This window comes from Chelonia mydas, chromosome 4 (genome assembly GCF_015237465.2).
Source record: "Chelonia mydas isolate rCheMyd1 chromosome 4, rCheMyd1.pri.v2, whole genome shotgun sequence".
NCBI classification, from domain to species: Eukaryota; Metazoa; Chordata; order Testudines; family Cheloniidae; genus Chelonia; species Chelonia mydas.
Window position 1 is genome coordinate 31,851,247 of NC_057852.1, and position 13,426 is coordinate 31,864,672.

The window sequence follows — 13,426 nt, forward strand, 5'->3', positions numbered from 1 at the left end:
CATTCATACTTTACTTTTCACTATTTAATCCTGGGTTCTTCTTCCTTCTTCTGCACCCTTTTAAAGCAGAAACATCGTTACAAACCAAAGTTATAACTGTTATAGTAGGGAGACTCCCAGGGGCCAGACTCATAATTATGATCCAGTATTTGGGCAACACAAAGGTGTTACAGAATCTGTCTGCAAATGGACAGCAAAAAATTCCAGGTGTGAGGGGAGGTGCGGGGAGCTTCCAGGTGCTGTGAATCCAGCTTCTGCCCCATCCACCTGTCCACCAGCATCCATAACATGTTGGGGAAAAGGGAGGAGCAGAGCTTTGCTCTATAGTACAGCTCTTTTATTTTGTGCATTTAATGCAAAAAATTGCATTACTAAGTCAGATTTCTGCTTTATTGTCCAGGTTTTCAGTAAGAAGCACAACAAAAAGCTATTAGATTTGCCTTTGATATCCAGTTGGTACCACAGAGTTCAAGAAGTGCCTGGAGTAAAGAGCGCTGCTGCCAAGTGCAATATGCAGTTTCTCCAATTTCCAGATTTCCTGTCTTTCCCAGATGAGCAGCTGAGAGACTTCTATACAATTCCTGATGACTTAGAGGAAGAACATGAAGACAATCAGTTTATAGGTGGTCCAAGGCCAACCATGACAAAGTTAATGGTAATTCAGCATTTTAATTTATTGTTTTCAATAATGATGATGATGATGATATTATTACAGTTCTGAATTTAGGATAATACAGACCTCTAAGTAGTAACTAATTAGAAGTGCTTGGAAAACACCGTTGGAAGCCTTAATCAGCTCATTAAGGGCTATTTCTATATTCTGGCTTCTCTCTCAGAACTATTGAGCTATAATTTTTTATTTATATATATATTTGTTATTTAACCTCTGAATAAAAAATGATAAAGTTTGTGACCGGAGGAAACCAGATGATAAAATTATTAAAGTACACAATGGTATTGGTATATATATTATGAAACAAACAAACAAAATTAGACTGTTACAGAACCAAAAATAAAATGGTCCTTTGGTATTTAGTTTTAATATTCTGTCTTCTATGATTTTTTCAGTTTTGTTCATGGCTCTGAGTACCTTAAAACCCAAGTAAGTTTTGTCAAAGAAAGTTTAAAAATCTACATTCATTTCTGCATAAAAGGTATGCATAGGAAGATGAAAGCCAAAGAAAATATAACTCCATGGTATGGAATGGCAGTAGTCCAACCATGTAGCTAAGGGCATCTTAGAGCTTGATCCTGCACCAGAAAGTTGATGGGAACTTTGCTACTGACTTCAGTGGGCATAGGCTTAAACCATAAGGCCTGTTTGAATCTGTCTTTGAGAGATCAGTTTTTTTTCTTACCCACAGGAAAGCGGTATTGAAGCAAAGTTTTCTCCTCATCCCTGCCCTAGGTGGACCCTAGATTGGAACAGTCTGCCAGCAGCAGTCAGTCCTGGAGAAGGTAGGGTCTTTCTTTTTTCCTTTTCTTTTTCTTCAAGCTATTCCTATAAAAAATATACTACTTCTAATAAAACTACGTAATGGTTTTAGTAGGAACAATGGAAGTGTACAGTACTTTCCTTGAATGTATGTTGTGTTTTTCCATTTATGTCCAATGCTATGTTTTCCACTGCAACTTTGTAATGGCATACTAATCAGTATGGTGAGTGTTGTTATGAATTATACACTCCCCCTGAAGCATCAGCAGATTCTAGTCACTTGCACAAGAAATCTTACATTAATTAGACTTGGAAACTTTACACCATTTTTCTCTTGTGTAGGTATATGATTTCCTCTTCTACTCCTCCAGCTCATTGGGTAGCGTTCTCTGACTTCATAGAAGAGTTGGTAGGTTGTATTGAATGTGTACAGTTCCATGCACCGCTGGGCCCTTTAATTCTTATTCGCATCTGTAAATTCCTGTGAGCCCAAATACCTGCATACTGAATTCTCCTGGGACTCTGAATGTTTTTGTCTGGTTCAAAACAGCAGTATTTCAGAAAATGATCTCTTCTCAGACCCTTGACAAATGTGTTTGGAACCTCTTGAGGCTTCTAGTTACTCAGACTACAAATGTGTTTTCTTCAAGGATTCAGACTTTTTTCCCTTCATGGGAGATAGCTCCTCAGCCTGCCAGCCATAGTGGTGTTTCACAAAAGTCATTGCTGTCTATTTCCTTTTTCTCCTGCGTCCTGTGGCTAAGGCAAATTTTCCTCAGATAAGTAATTCTTCAACATTGTTTTACCGGTACTGCTTTAAAAATAAGGAAGTAAAAAGTAAACTGCCAAACCTCCTCTGGAGGAGGTGTGGACAGAAGTGTAAATCAGTCTGTCTTAAGGCATTAATCCTAGTATTTCCTTGTCCACAAAACTCCCTTGAACTTCTGAGTTTTATCTTGAATTTTAGAAACCTTTAATTGCCACATAAAATGGAATAATTTCCAATTGCTTCAAATGCAAGCTAGGGACTGGATACAGGAATAGATTGAAAAGGTTTATGTTCTCTGATGTCACTGTGATGTAATCCCAGAGGAAGTTCCCCAGGCTGTCAACACCAGGAATAATCTAAAGGAGTACTTGTGGCACCTTAGAGATTAACCAATTTATTTGAGCATAAGCTTTTGTGAGCTACAGCTTACTTAGCTCACGAAAGCTTATGCTCAAATAAATTGGTTAGTCTCTAAGGTGCCACAAGTACTCCTTTTCTTTTTGCGAATACAGACTAACATGGCTGTTACTCTGAAACCAGGAAGAATCTGTCAGTTTAAAGTGTTCTCTGTGGTCTCAAGAACTTGCTGTACATCTTCATTAAAAGTATAGTTGTGGTGGCTAACTAGTTACGTTGGCAAGGCTTCAGTTTTGGGCAAGGCCAGAGAAAATTAGGCAGTGCCAACAGAAAATGCCCACCAAATCTTAAAAAAAAATCTAGGTCTTGCTTTCAGCCACAAAAAATGAGCTGCTAGTGTTTGCTAGAAGGAAAGACTTGTGCTTTTTGGCAACTGGGTGTTTGAATTCAGAACAGGAACATGATTGTCATCTTATTCTTTCTGAGATGTATGACACATAAACTGATACATTATTTCAGGGGTGGCCAAGCTGAGCCTGAGAAGGAGCCAGAAATTACCAATGGACATTGCCAAAGAGCCACAGTAATACGTCAGCGGCCCCCCCATCGGCTTCCCCCCCACCGCCGCTCCCAGCGTCTCCCACCCACTGGCAGCCCCACCGATCAGTACCTCCCTCCTTTCCCACACCTCCTGATGAGCTGTTTCGTGGTGTGCAGGAGGCTCTGGAGGGAGGGAGGAGGAGTGAGGGCACTGCAGGCTCAGGGCAGGAGCTGGGAAGGGGTGGACTGGGAGCAGGGCCTGCAGCGGAGACAGAGGTTGAGCAGTGAGCACCCCCTGGCACATTGGAAAGTTAGCGTCTGTAGCTCCAGCCCCGGAGTTGGTGCCTATACAAGGAGCCGCATATTAACTTCTGAAGAGCTGCATGTGGTTCCGGAGCCACAGGTTGACCACCCCGCATTATTTTATGTACCTAGTTTTTTATCTAGATTGCTTAACCCAGTGGCCAGAAGGATACAATGTGTTTTCAGGAGTGCACTAAAACAGTTTGTTATGTTAGAAGTCATGGTGACGTTTTGCAGGCATCTCATATACTATCCATTGTCTTCCAAATGGTTAAACACTTACCATAAACTATTCATAAAGCTGTTGGAATTGCAGGGAATTTTTGTGTGAATCTAGTTCACTTCCAGGCTTGCAGGTGATGTCATGGACTTGTACTATATCAACTGATACAGGTAGCAGATTCTGTGTGTTCATGTAGGTTAGTAACCTCTGGAATTTTTTTATTCACACCACCACCCTGCTGGCAATGGTTGTTCTTGAGATTCTAATTTACAGGCTAGTTTCCTGAGCAGACATTTCCAGAACATGTGGATTCTGAAAGGGAATTGCATTAGGATGTCGTAAAACAGATATTGGGACATGCCTATTCCAGATTTACAACTGCAAAATGAAGAAATACATATCCAGATAACGGGGAGTTCTCAGGGAAGGTACTCTAAAGATGATGGCCTAAGGGCATATTAGAATCTTAATGCCAGTGTACTGCTTCTGTATTTATGTGAGCTTTCTAAACAGACTGTTGGAATCATGATGATAATTTTGGCCCTTTCCTGACAATATTATTTTACCTTGAAACATAGGTGCTGGAATTCTGGGTGTTGCTGCACCCCCTGGCTTGTAGTGGTTTCCGTTATTTACAGGTTTACAGTTTTGGTTTTCGGCACCCCAACTATAAAAATTGTTCCAGCACCCTTGCCTTGCTAGGACCTTGGCAGTCTGCTATACATGGATTCTGTGTAGGCAGAGAGCACTTGGAAACAGGTCACTGGTCCTGAAGTACTTTTAGGCTTTTCGTGGGCGGTTTGACTGCTGTATAATAGAGTTTATATACTTGTACATAAACTTGTATAACAGAGTTTCTCTTAAGTCCTACATATACTGCCAACCCCCATGAAGCTAGTGAAAAGTAACATCCCTCTGCAAAAGTGGGAAAGGTTTGCTTTCTTTTTTGAAAAGCACAAACATCATTTTAGAGACTGGTTGAATGGCCAGCACACTGAAATAACAAATTCAATCCACTTAAGACCCACAAGGGCGTATATGCAAACATTTCCTCTTTAGGTGGAAATAAGATCTCTTGCCATGTAATATTATTTTGTGGTGCCCTTCAGTTCAGAAATTGGTGGCACCTGTGTTTGATGTAGGTGCGATCCTCAAAGTCCTGATAGCCCTTAGCTGCTCCATGAATAGATTTATGGTTTATAATTTAATATATCTGTCTTCCTAAGATTAACTTTCTGTTGCTGGTTTCCTGCTGAGAAATTTTCTTGCTGGAAAGTTACGCAACTGCTTGCATTATTGTTGCCCAGTTTCTTTTAATATTTGAAGGAAAAATAACCTTTAAGATAGGTTTCAGAGTAGCAGCCGTGTTAGTCTGTATCCGTAAAAAGAAAAGTAGTGCTTGTGGCACCTTCGAGACTGACAAATTTATTAGAGCATACGCTTTCATGAGCTACAGCTCACTTCATCGGTATGCATCCAGTGAATGAGCTGTTGCTCACGAAACCTTATGCTCTAATAAATTTGTTAGTCTCTAAGGTGCCACAAGTACTCCTAACCTTTAAGATAGAATCTCTCAGTATTACATAATGTTGTTTCAGACTTCTTGTCAGCTTGTGGATAGAGCCCTTGTGTTAAAATAATTTTGTAGTTTGGCTGATAAATTGCATAAAGGTGACAGGTAAAAGTTATATTAAAAGAGTCTAACGTTTGTGGAAGTCAAATTGATTTTTTTGTTTGCTTCCTGTCTTTGAATATTGGACTGGCAGTTTCCATTCACACTGTATCTAGGTGGCTGATTCCTTCTTTTGGATAGGAAAATGTCTGAAGAGGTGATTCATAAGGGCCATTATTTTTTGGAAATTTCTCTTGTGCTGGATCCAGTTTTCTGAGGAAAAAAAGCAGTCATAATTCACGGGGTATCCTGCCCATCCAGCGGGGTGGGCAAACTTTTTGGCCTGAGGGCCACATCTGGGTATGGCAATTGTATGGAGGGCCATGAATGTTCACGAAATTGGGTGTTCAGGTGTGTGGGGGGGGTGGGGGGGGCGGTGAGGGCTCTGGCTGGGGCTGGGGATGAGGGGTTGGGGGTGCAGGAGGGTGCTTCGGGCTGGGATTGAGGCGTAGGGAGGGGGATCAGGGCTGGGGCAGCGGGTTGGGGTGCAGGAGGGGGTCGGGGTGCAGGCTCCAGGCGGCGCTTACCTCAAGCCGCTCCCAGAAGCAGCGCCATGTCCCTCCTCCGGCTTCTACATGGAGGTGCAGCCAGATGGCTCTGCGCACCGCCCTGTCTGCAGGCGCTGCCCCTGAAGCTCCCATGGGCCACGGTTCCCAGCCAGTGGGAGCTGCGGGGGCAGCATGCAGAGCCCCTTGGCTGCTCCTACGTGTAGGAGCCATAGTGGGGAGGACATGCCACTGTTTCTGGGAGCCGTGCGGAACAGGGCAAACCCCAGACCCCATCCCGGCAGGAACTCGAGGGCCGGATTAAAACATCTGGAGGGCTGGATAGCTAAATGGAGGAAGAGTTGGGGGTTTTTTTGGGGGTTTTTTGGAAGCGGATATCTTTTCCTGCTGGCAGGCTTGCTGAAATAGTCACAATAATGGCATCTGCACAATGGTTATGAGTGTTTTATTCAATCCTAGTTTGCCAAAAAAACCTCCAACATTTCTAGTTTTGTATCATCTTTGGAAATATTATTTAGGGAATGCGTAGCTAGCTCACCAAGTGTGCCAGCAGTGGGAGGTTTCTGCCTCCCTTCCCTCCCAAAACAACTCTACCTTCTTTAGCAAGATTGGAGAGGGACCCCATGGATTATGATTTCTGTACAGAACAGTGGAACCATACTGAAGAAAAAAATATATAGGTTAGAGAACTAGTGTTGCCTTTCAATTAGATTTAGCTACCAGTTCAGCTCTGCTGTTCTGACGGTTACTACTCTGTATGTCATCTGCTTTTTTTTTTTTTTTTTACAGATGGAGACTGATTGGGGCTATATAAATTCTCAGTATTTTATTATTAGACCCTACTTGACATGTAGGAAAACAAAGTAGTTGGATGTGACAAGATTTTAAATCTGGGTTTGAATAATGCATTTCTGTTGTATAAAGTGGCTTTCAAACAGATTACTCCTGTAATTTGGTAAATAAAGTTCCTTTTATTAATGTTCATATAAATTTGAGAAATGGGAGCAAATGTTTCAATTCAGATACACTTTGTTTTTATCCACAGTTAATTTAATTTGCTGCCAAATAGTATTTTCATTTAATAGTATGAAAAATATACTTGGTACTAGCTTTAAACTATCTTAAATTAAACATTCATACTTTGTATTCTGTTGTGAACATATTGAAGTTCGTAGAATGCATTTTTCACTACAGAAGTTTAATTGGACCACCTTGCTGTCATAGTTACTTATTATAGCAAGGAGCTTTTGATGATGTTTTATTTAGGTTGAAAGCTTATGCTCAAATAAATTGGTTAGTCTCTAAGGTGCCACAAGTCCTCCTTTTCTTTTTGCGAATACAGACTAACACGGCTGCTACTCTGAAACCTGATATTATTTCTTTGTATTAAATATTTATATTACTGTGGCATCCAGAAACCCCACCCAAGATCAGATACCCTGCTGTGGTAAGTGCTGTACAAAAATAAAAGTAGACATGGTTCTTACATTGCAAAATTTATAATTAAATGCTTTTTTGCTCTTCATTCAAACTGTGCCCTTCCTCTGTCTTATTGGTGAGGCAGAAGAAGAAGAGAAGTTAATTAGAGAAATGCGAGCAAAGGGACGAGATGAATTAGGCATTCAGGAGCCATGGTGCCTGGTTGTGACTCCAGGATCTTTGATGCCATCTGGCAGAGGGCATGGGGTACAGAGATCCCATGGGTTCACCAGAGCAGTCATGTAAATTCTCAACTGAAAGCCTGTTTCATACTGGTCATCATAATCATTGAGAGATGTATATATGGAATATATGTGAGGGGTAATGTATGTATACTAAAAATTATGTTTTATAGGTCTGTAGTTAAAAGCAGATCACTCATAGCTAGTGTATCTTGAGACAAACTTCTCCAGACAGGAGATGGGAGATGCTTATATCCATGGTGGACCAGTATATATTGTATGTCATACATTAGGAGTCTGTTAGCATTCTAAGTCAAATGCTAATGACAATCTGGTAGGGAATTCAGAAATAACAGTAAGAAGTAAACAGTGAAGGGACCTCTAATTTGAGGTGAACATCAGAGGTCTATTCTGGTATGTTTGAGAGTGCAGAGAGATACTCTAGCATCCTTCACCTAGGAAGTAAACTAACAGTGGGTTTGCTTCATGAAAAAGGAATCTCAGCCAAGCTTGGTTGAAAACACTGGAAAGAACTTTGGGGTGAGATAAGCTTCTTTAGATAGGAGCATAACTTGTTAGTTATATTTAAGCTCAAGAATATGTGTTTATGACTTTGTTTTATATGTAACCATTTGTTCCTATCTCTCACTGATATTTATTTGAATCTCTATTCTGCCTTAAATACATTTCCTTTTGTTTTGTAATTGAACTCAAGTGCTGTGTGTGATACAGGAACAGTGGTCCAAGGTAAAACTGGTTCAATGTGGCACACTGTTCCTTTGGGAACAGAGGATATGGGATTCCTGTGAGTATCCAGTGATCAGGGGACATTTTGAAGGGACTTGGGGGCTGGGGGTCTTCTGTTGTCAATCTGCAAGGAAAAGACAGGGCTGGTGTAGCCTAGAGGAGTGTGCTTGAGTGGCTGACTATGCTAACAACCAGGTGGCACATGCAAGACTCCCTCTCAGGTGGTAAAATGACTCAAACCTCTTGGTGCCCCAAGAAGCGTCACATCGGGCATTTTAGCCCAGTAGATGTGAATAGATTAGAAGGCTAGGATGATTGGAGGAGAGGAAGTAAGAGGATATAAGAGTTGTAGAGAGCAAATAGAAGGATGGGATAACATGGTGGAGGTGGTAAAGATGAGAATAGAGGGTGTATTACAAAATACATCAGCAAATTGTGCAATATATAGATTAGCAGCAACAGTGGACGCAGAGTGTCATAAAATAAAACAATACTTAGCTCAATAAGAATGCAAAATCAGTAGTGAGCAAGCTTAAAGTGTCATGTGACATTGTTTGAAAAATTTCTTCTGACAGGGTGGTGACTGAAAAGTTAATTTTTGTGAAATAACTGTATGTGTGATGATGGTATTCTCTGGAAGATTTAAGATGATGGATGAGAGGTAGGAGACTATATTTGAACAGGTTTCAGAGTAGCAGCCATGTTAGTCTGTATCCGCAAAAAGAAAAGGAGGACTTGTGGCACCTTAGAGACTAACAAATTTATTTGAGCATAAGCTTTCGTGAGCTACAGCATCTGAGCTATAGCTCACGAAAGCTTATGCTCAAATAAATTTGTTAGTCTCTAAGGTGCCACAAGTCCTCCTTTTCTTTTTGTATTTGAACAGGCTTCCCACCCAGATGAAGAACTAATGGAGACTTAGTCTCTGGTAGGCAGCAGTGCAGGGTTCTCTACCCTCTTAGCATTGTAATTGGTCTTAAGCTGGATCCTGAAGTCTTAATTTGAGTTGTTGTCTGTGCTCCTGGCTCTGTTTTTGTGGAAGTGTTTTTACCTTGAATTTCATTTTTTTTATGCCAGACCTTGTCAGTCTCCAAGAAGAAGAGCCAGGGTCACTGAGCTACCCTGGAACTAGTATTGGTGATTCCTTTAGGTTCACCTGAAGCATATTGGTAGTATGGGGAGCTTTCGCAACAACTGCCCTTGTTCTACTGGGAGATAGGTGATTTGAGTCTCCAAGGCTATCACCTTTCCTAAGCACTAAATTCACTTTGAAAAGAGAAAGGAGAAGGGGAGGTTAAGGAGAGAGAGGCTATAATTATTTTTAGAGGGAAAGCATTTTTTTTTTTTTTTTCAGAACAAACATTTTTCATTTCTCTTTGTTTTTAATTCAGTTGTGAAATTCAAAATCAGACAGTAACTAACTCAGTCTGCTTGCTTGGGACATACTTTGCCTGGGTGTAGGACTACAAGCTGTATGTAACATGTAGAAGCTGCAGTTAGTAAGTTTGTGAACGTCTTAGGGGGTCCTTCTGGACAGAGCTGAGTGCCTTAAATTTCCTCAGAAGGCACAGCCATTACTATGGCAGATGGAGCCCAGGCAAGAGGGAATTGCTTTCCTTAAATGAAATTTTCTATCGAATGAATGAACAGTGCGCTGAAACAGTGAATGAAGTGCTAGCTAAACTTTGCAGCTTGGAGAGGCAAGGCATGGAGGTAGTAGATTTCATAACATAGTTTGTAATGAGTGTAGTTTTTTTAATTAAAACTTGAAATTGGCAAACCAGCTCAGCAAACAGGAGTTTTGCGAGGCAGTTTTCCTAGTGAAGGAGAGACTGTGTGACCCTTGGGATGACTGTCTATTAGCTTGTTGTTTGATAGTTTGTATAATGGCTTGCTTGCTGTGTAATTGCTTGCTTGAAGATTATAGTGTAGTCTGTTGTGGGTCTGTGTGCTGAGCCAAGCAGCTTGCTAGACTAGGCTAAGAGCTAATTAATGAGACTAGCCTGCTATCCTTTGATCCATAGCCCTTTTATGACCCCTTGACAAGGAGGCTGGGCTTATTCAGGGAGAACAGGGGGTTAAAAAGCCAGCTCCAGCTACCAGTGGAGCTAGCGAATAGGAGCAACAAACAGGAGTTTTGTGAGGGAGTGTTAGTGGCAAATACAACTAACAAACATACTCTAAATTTAAGCCAATAACTGTCCTAAAAAAAAATACTGCAGGAGAAAAAATAAAGCAGGCAGAAGAGCAGAGTGAGGACTGTCTTGTTTATTGCACTGAACGCAGCATATACTATTACCTACTTCGTGGGTAGGTGATGTATATTCAGTGCTAGCAACTCGTGGCCTTCTGAGACCGAGAATGGGCATTTGAAACCAGTGTGGCTGAACTGGCAGAGCTGAGAGAGACAGAGAGATGCATAGAGGAGACTTTCAGGGATGCAGTAGAGAGGTCTCACCTCCAGGCTGAGAGCCTCTGGGGTGTTGAGGAGGATGAAAGTCTTGGGAAATAAGAACATCGAGCTGGAGTGGAGGGAAACAATCCCACTATTGGGACGTTCCTTCCAGATGATATCATGGCATCCTTTCACACTGAGGTTACCCCTCTGGGGGGAAGAGACTCATGTTCTTCAGAAGAGACAGGTAATAGTAATGCAGGATTTGATTATCAGAAATATAAGTAGTTGGGTTTTTGATGACTGGAAGAACCTCATGTTAAATTGCATACTTTGTATGAAGGTTGTGGATCTCTCGAGACATCTAGACAGACTTATGTGCTTGGGCAGAGCTGGTGGTCATGGTATATGTAGGTACCAGTGATATAGAGAAAGGTCCTGGAGGCCAAATTTAGGCTGCTTAAGTAAGAGATTAAAGTCCAGGACCTTCTTGGTAGCATTCTCTTAAATGCTTCCAGTTCATGTGCAGAGCCAGTTAGACAGGAAGAACTACAGGGTCTCAATGATGGATGAGATCCTGGCATTAAAAGGAGGGATTTAGCTTATTCGGACCTCGGGAACCTTTTGGGAAAGGAGGACCCTATACAGGAAGGATGGGCTCCAACTACACCAAAAAAGAACCAGATTGCTGGCATGTAAAATTTAAAAGGTTGTAGACAGTGTTTTAGACTAAGGGCTGGGGGAAAGCTGACTGGTGTGGAGGAGTACACAGTTAGGACAGAGACATCCTGTAGGGGAGGATTTATTAAAAGAAATACTCTATATCCTAGGAAAGAGGATAGGATAGAAGTTGGTAACGTACAGATAGGAACTGAAGCGACACAGTCAAATGAAAAAGAGTCCCATTCAGTTACATCACATGAAGGCAGACAACTAAAGATTGACAAATTTTGTAAGTGTTTGTATACAAATGCCAGAAATCTAAATACTAAGATGGGTGAACTTGAGTGCCTGGTATTAAATGAGGATATTGATATAAGAGGCGTCACAAAAACTTGGTGGAATGATGATAATGAATGGGACATGGTAATATTGGGGTGCAAAATACATAGGAATGACAGACTATATTGCGCTAGTGCAGGAGAGGGGAAAAAGATCATATAGTCAAATATAGTAAAAATCTTAAATGAATCAAACTATTCCTAGAGTCCTATAGAATTTCTATGGATAGAAATTCCATGCTTGAATAATAAGAGTAAAGCAGTAGGAATACACTACTGACCACGATGGTGATGGTGATTGTGAAATGCTTAGGGAGATTAGGGAGACTACAAAAACAGAAAAGCCAATAATTATGGGTGATATATGCCTACCAATGTGATATATGCCATCGTGTGCCAGCAGTGCCCCTCTGCCATGTACATTGGCCAAACTGGACAATCTCTGTGCAAAAGAATAAATGGACACAAATCAGACGTCAAGAATTATAACATTAAAAAACCAGTCAGAGAACACTTCAACCTCCCTGGACACTCAATAACAGATTTAAAAGTGGCAATTCTTCAACAAAGAAACTTCAAAAACAGACTCCAATGAGAGACTGCAGAACTGGAATTAATTTGCAAACTGGATACCATCTAATTAGGCCTGAATAAAGACTGGGAGTGGATGAGTCACTACAAGAACTATAAAAACTAATTTTCCTATGCTAATTTTCTCCCTACTGTTACTCACACCTTCTTGTCAGCTGTTTGAAATGGGCCACCTGATTACCACTACAAAAGTGATTTTTCCCTCTGCTGCTAGTAGCCCACTTTAATTGTATTGTCTCATTAGAATTGGTACGGCAACTCCCATCTTCTCATGTACTATGTTTATATATCTTCCTACTGTATTTCCACTCTATGCATCCGACGAAGTGGGTCTTAGCCCATGACAGCTTATGCCCAGATACATTTGTTAGTCTCTAAGTTGCCACAAGTACTCATTGTTGTTTGTAGTGGATAACTGGTAGATAGCTAATGTGACACTGATTTTTAAAAAAAAGCTCCAGGGGCACTCATGTCAATTACAGGCCTGTAAACCTAACTTCAGTACCGGCAAATTGATTGAAACTGTAACAAAGAGCAGAACAGACACATAGATGAACACAATATGTGGGGGAAGAGTCAGCACAACTTTTGTCAAGGGAAATCATGCCTTACTAGTCAATTAGAATTCTTTGGGTATGTCAACAAGCATGTGAAAGCCTTTGACAAGATCTCACACCAAAGGCTCTTAAGCAAAGTAAGCAGTCATGGGAGAAGAGGGCAGGTTCTCTTCGGTTAAAAGACGGGAAATAAGGGATGATAATAAATGGTCAGTTTTCAGAATGGAAAGAGGTAAATAGCACAGTCCCACAAGACTCTGTACCGGGACCTGTGCTGTTCAACATATTCATAAATGACCTGGAAAAGGGGGTAAAACAGTGAGGTGGCAAAGTTTGCAGATGAAACAAAATTACTCAAGATAGTTAAGTCCAAAGCTGACTAAAGAGTTACAAAAGGATCTCACTAAAATGTGTGACAAAATGTCAGGTGAAATCCACTGTTCATAAATACAAATTACTGCACATTGGAAAACATGATCCCAACTATACATACAAAACAATGGGTTCTAAATTAGCTATTATCACTCAGGAAAATTATTTTGGAGTCATCCTGGATAGTTCTCTGAGCAAATGTTTTCAATGTGCAGTGGCAGTCAAAAAAGCTAAGAAAGTTAGGAATCATTAGGCACAAGATAGATAATAAGACAGAAGATTTTGCCACTGTATAAG

The 13,426-nt window shown here is 40.9% G+C and overlaps 1 protein-coding gene across 11 annotated transcripts in view; it reads left to right on the top strand.

Moving 5' to 3' along the window:
• GSTCD (glutathione S-transferase C-terminal domain containing) overlaps positions 1–13,426 on the top strand; it is a 124,091-nt gene that overhangs the window by 26,392 nt on the left and 84,273 nt on the right. For all 11 annotated transcript variants that reach the window (XR_006290346.1, XM_043545283.1, XM_037896995.2 and 8 more), the window contains 2 exons: positions 401–655; positions 1,365–1,458. Coding sequence is in view for 10 of the 11 variants with exons in the window: in XM_043545283.1 (XP_043401218.1) it covers positions 401–655; positions 1,365–1,458 (349 nt within the window). In the remaining variant the exon portion in view is untranslated. The remainder of the gene's footprint in view (positions 1–400; positions 656–1,364; positions 1,459–13,426) is intronic.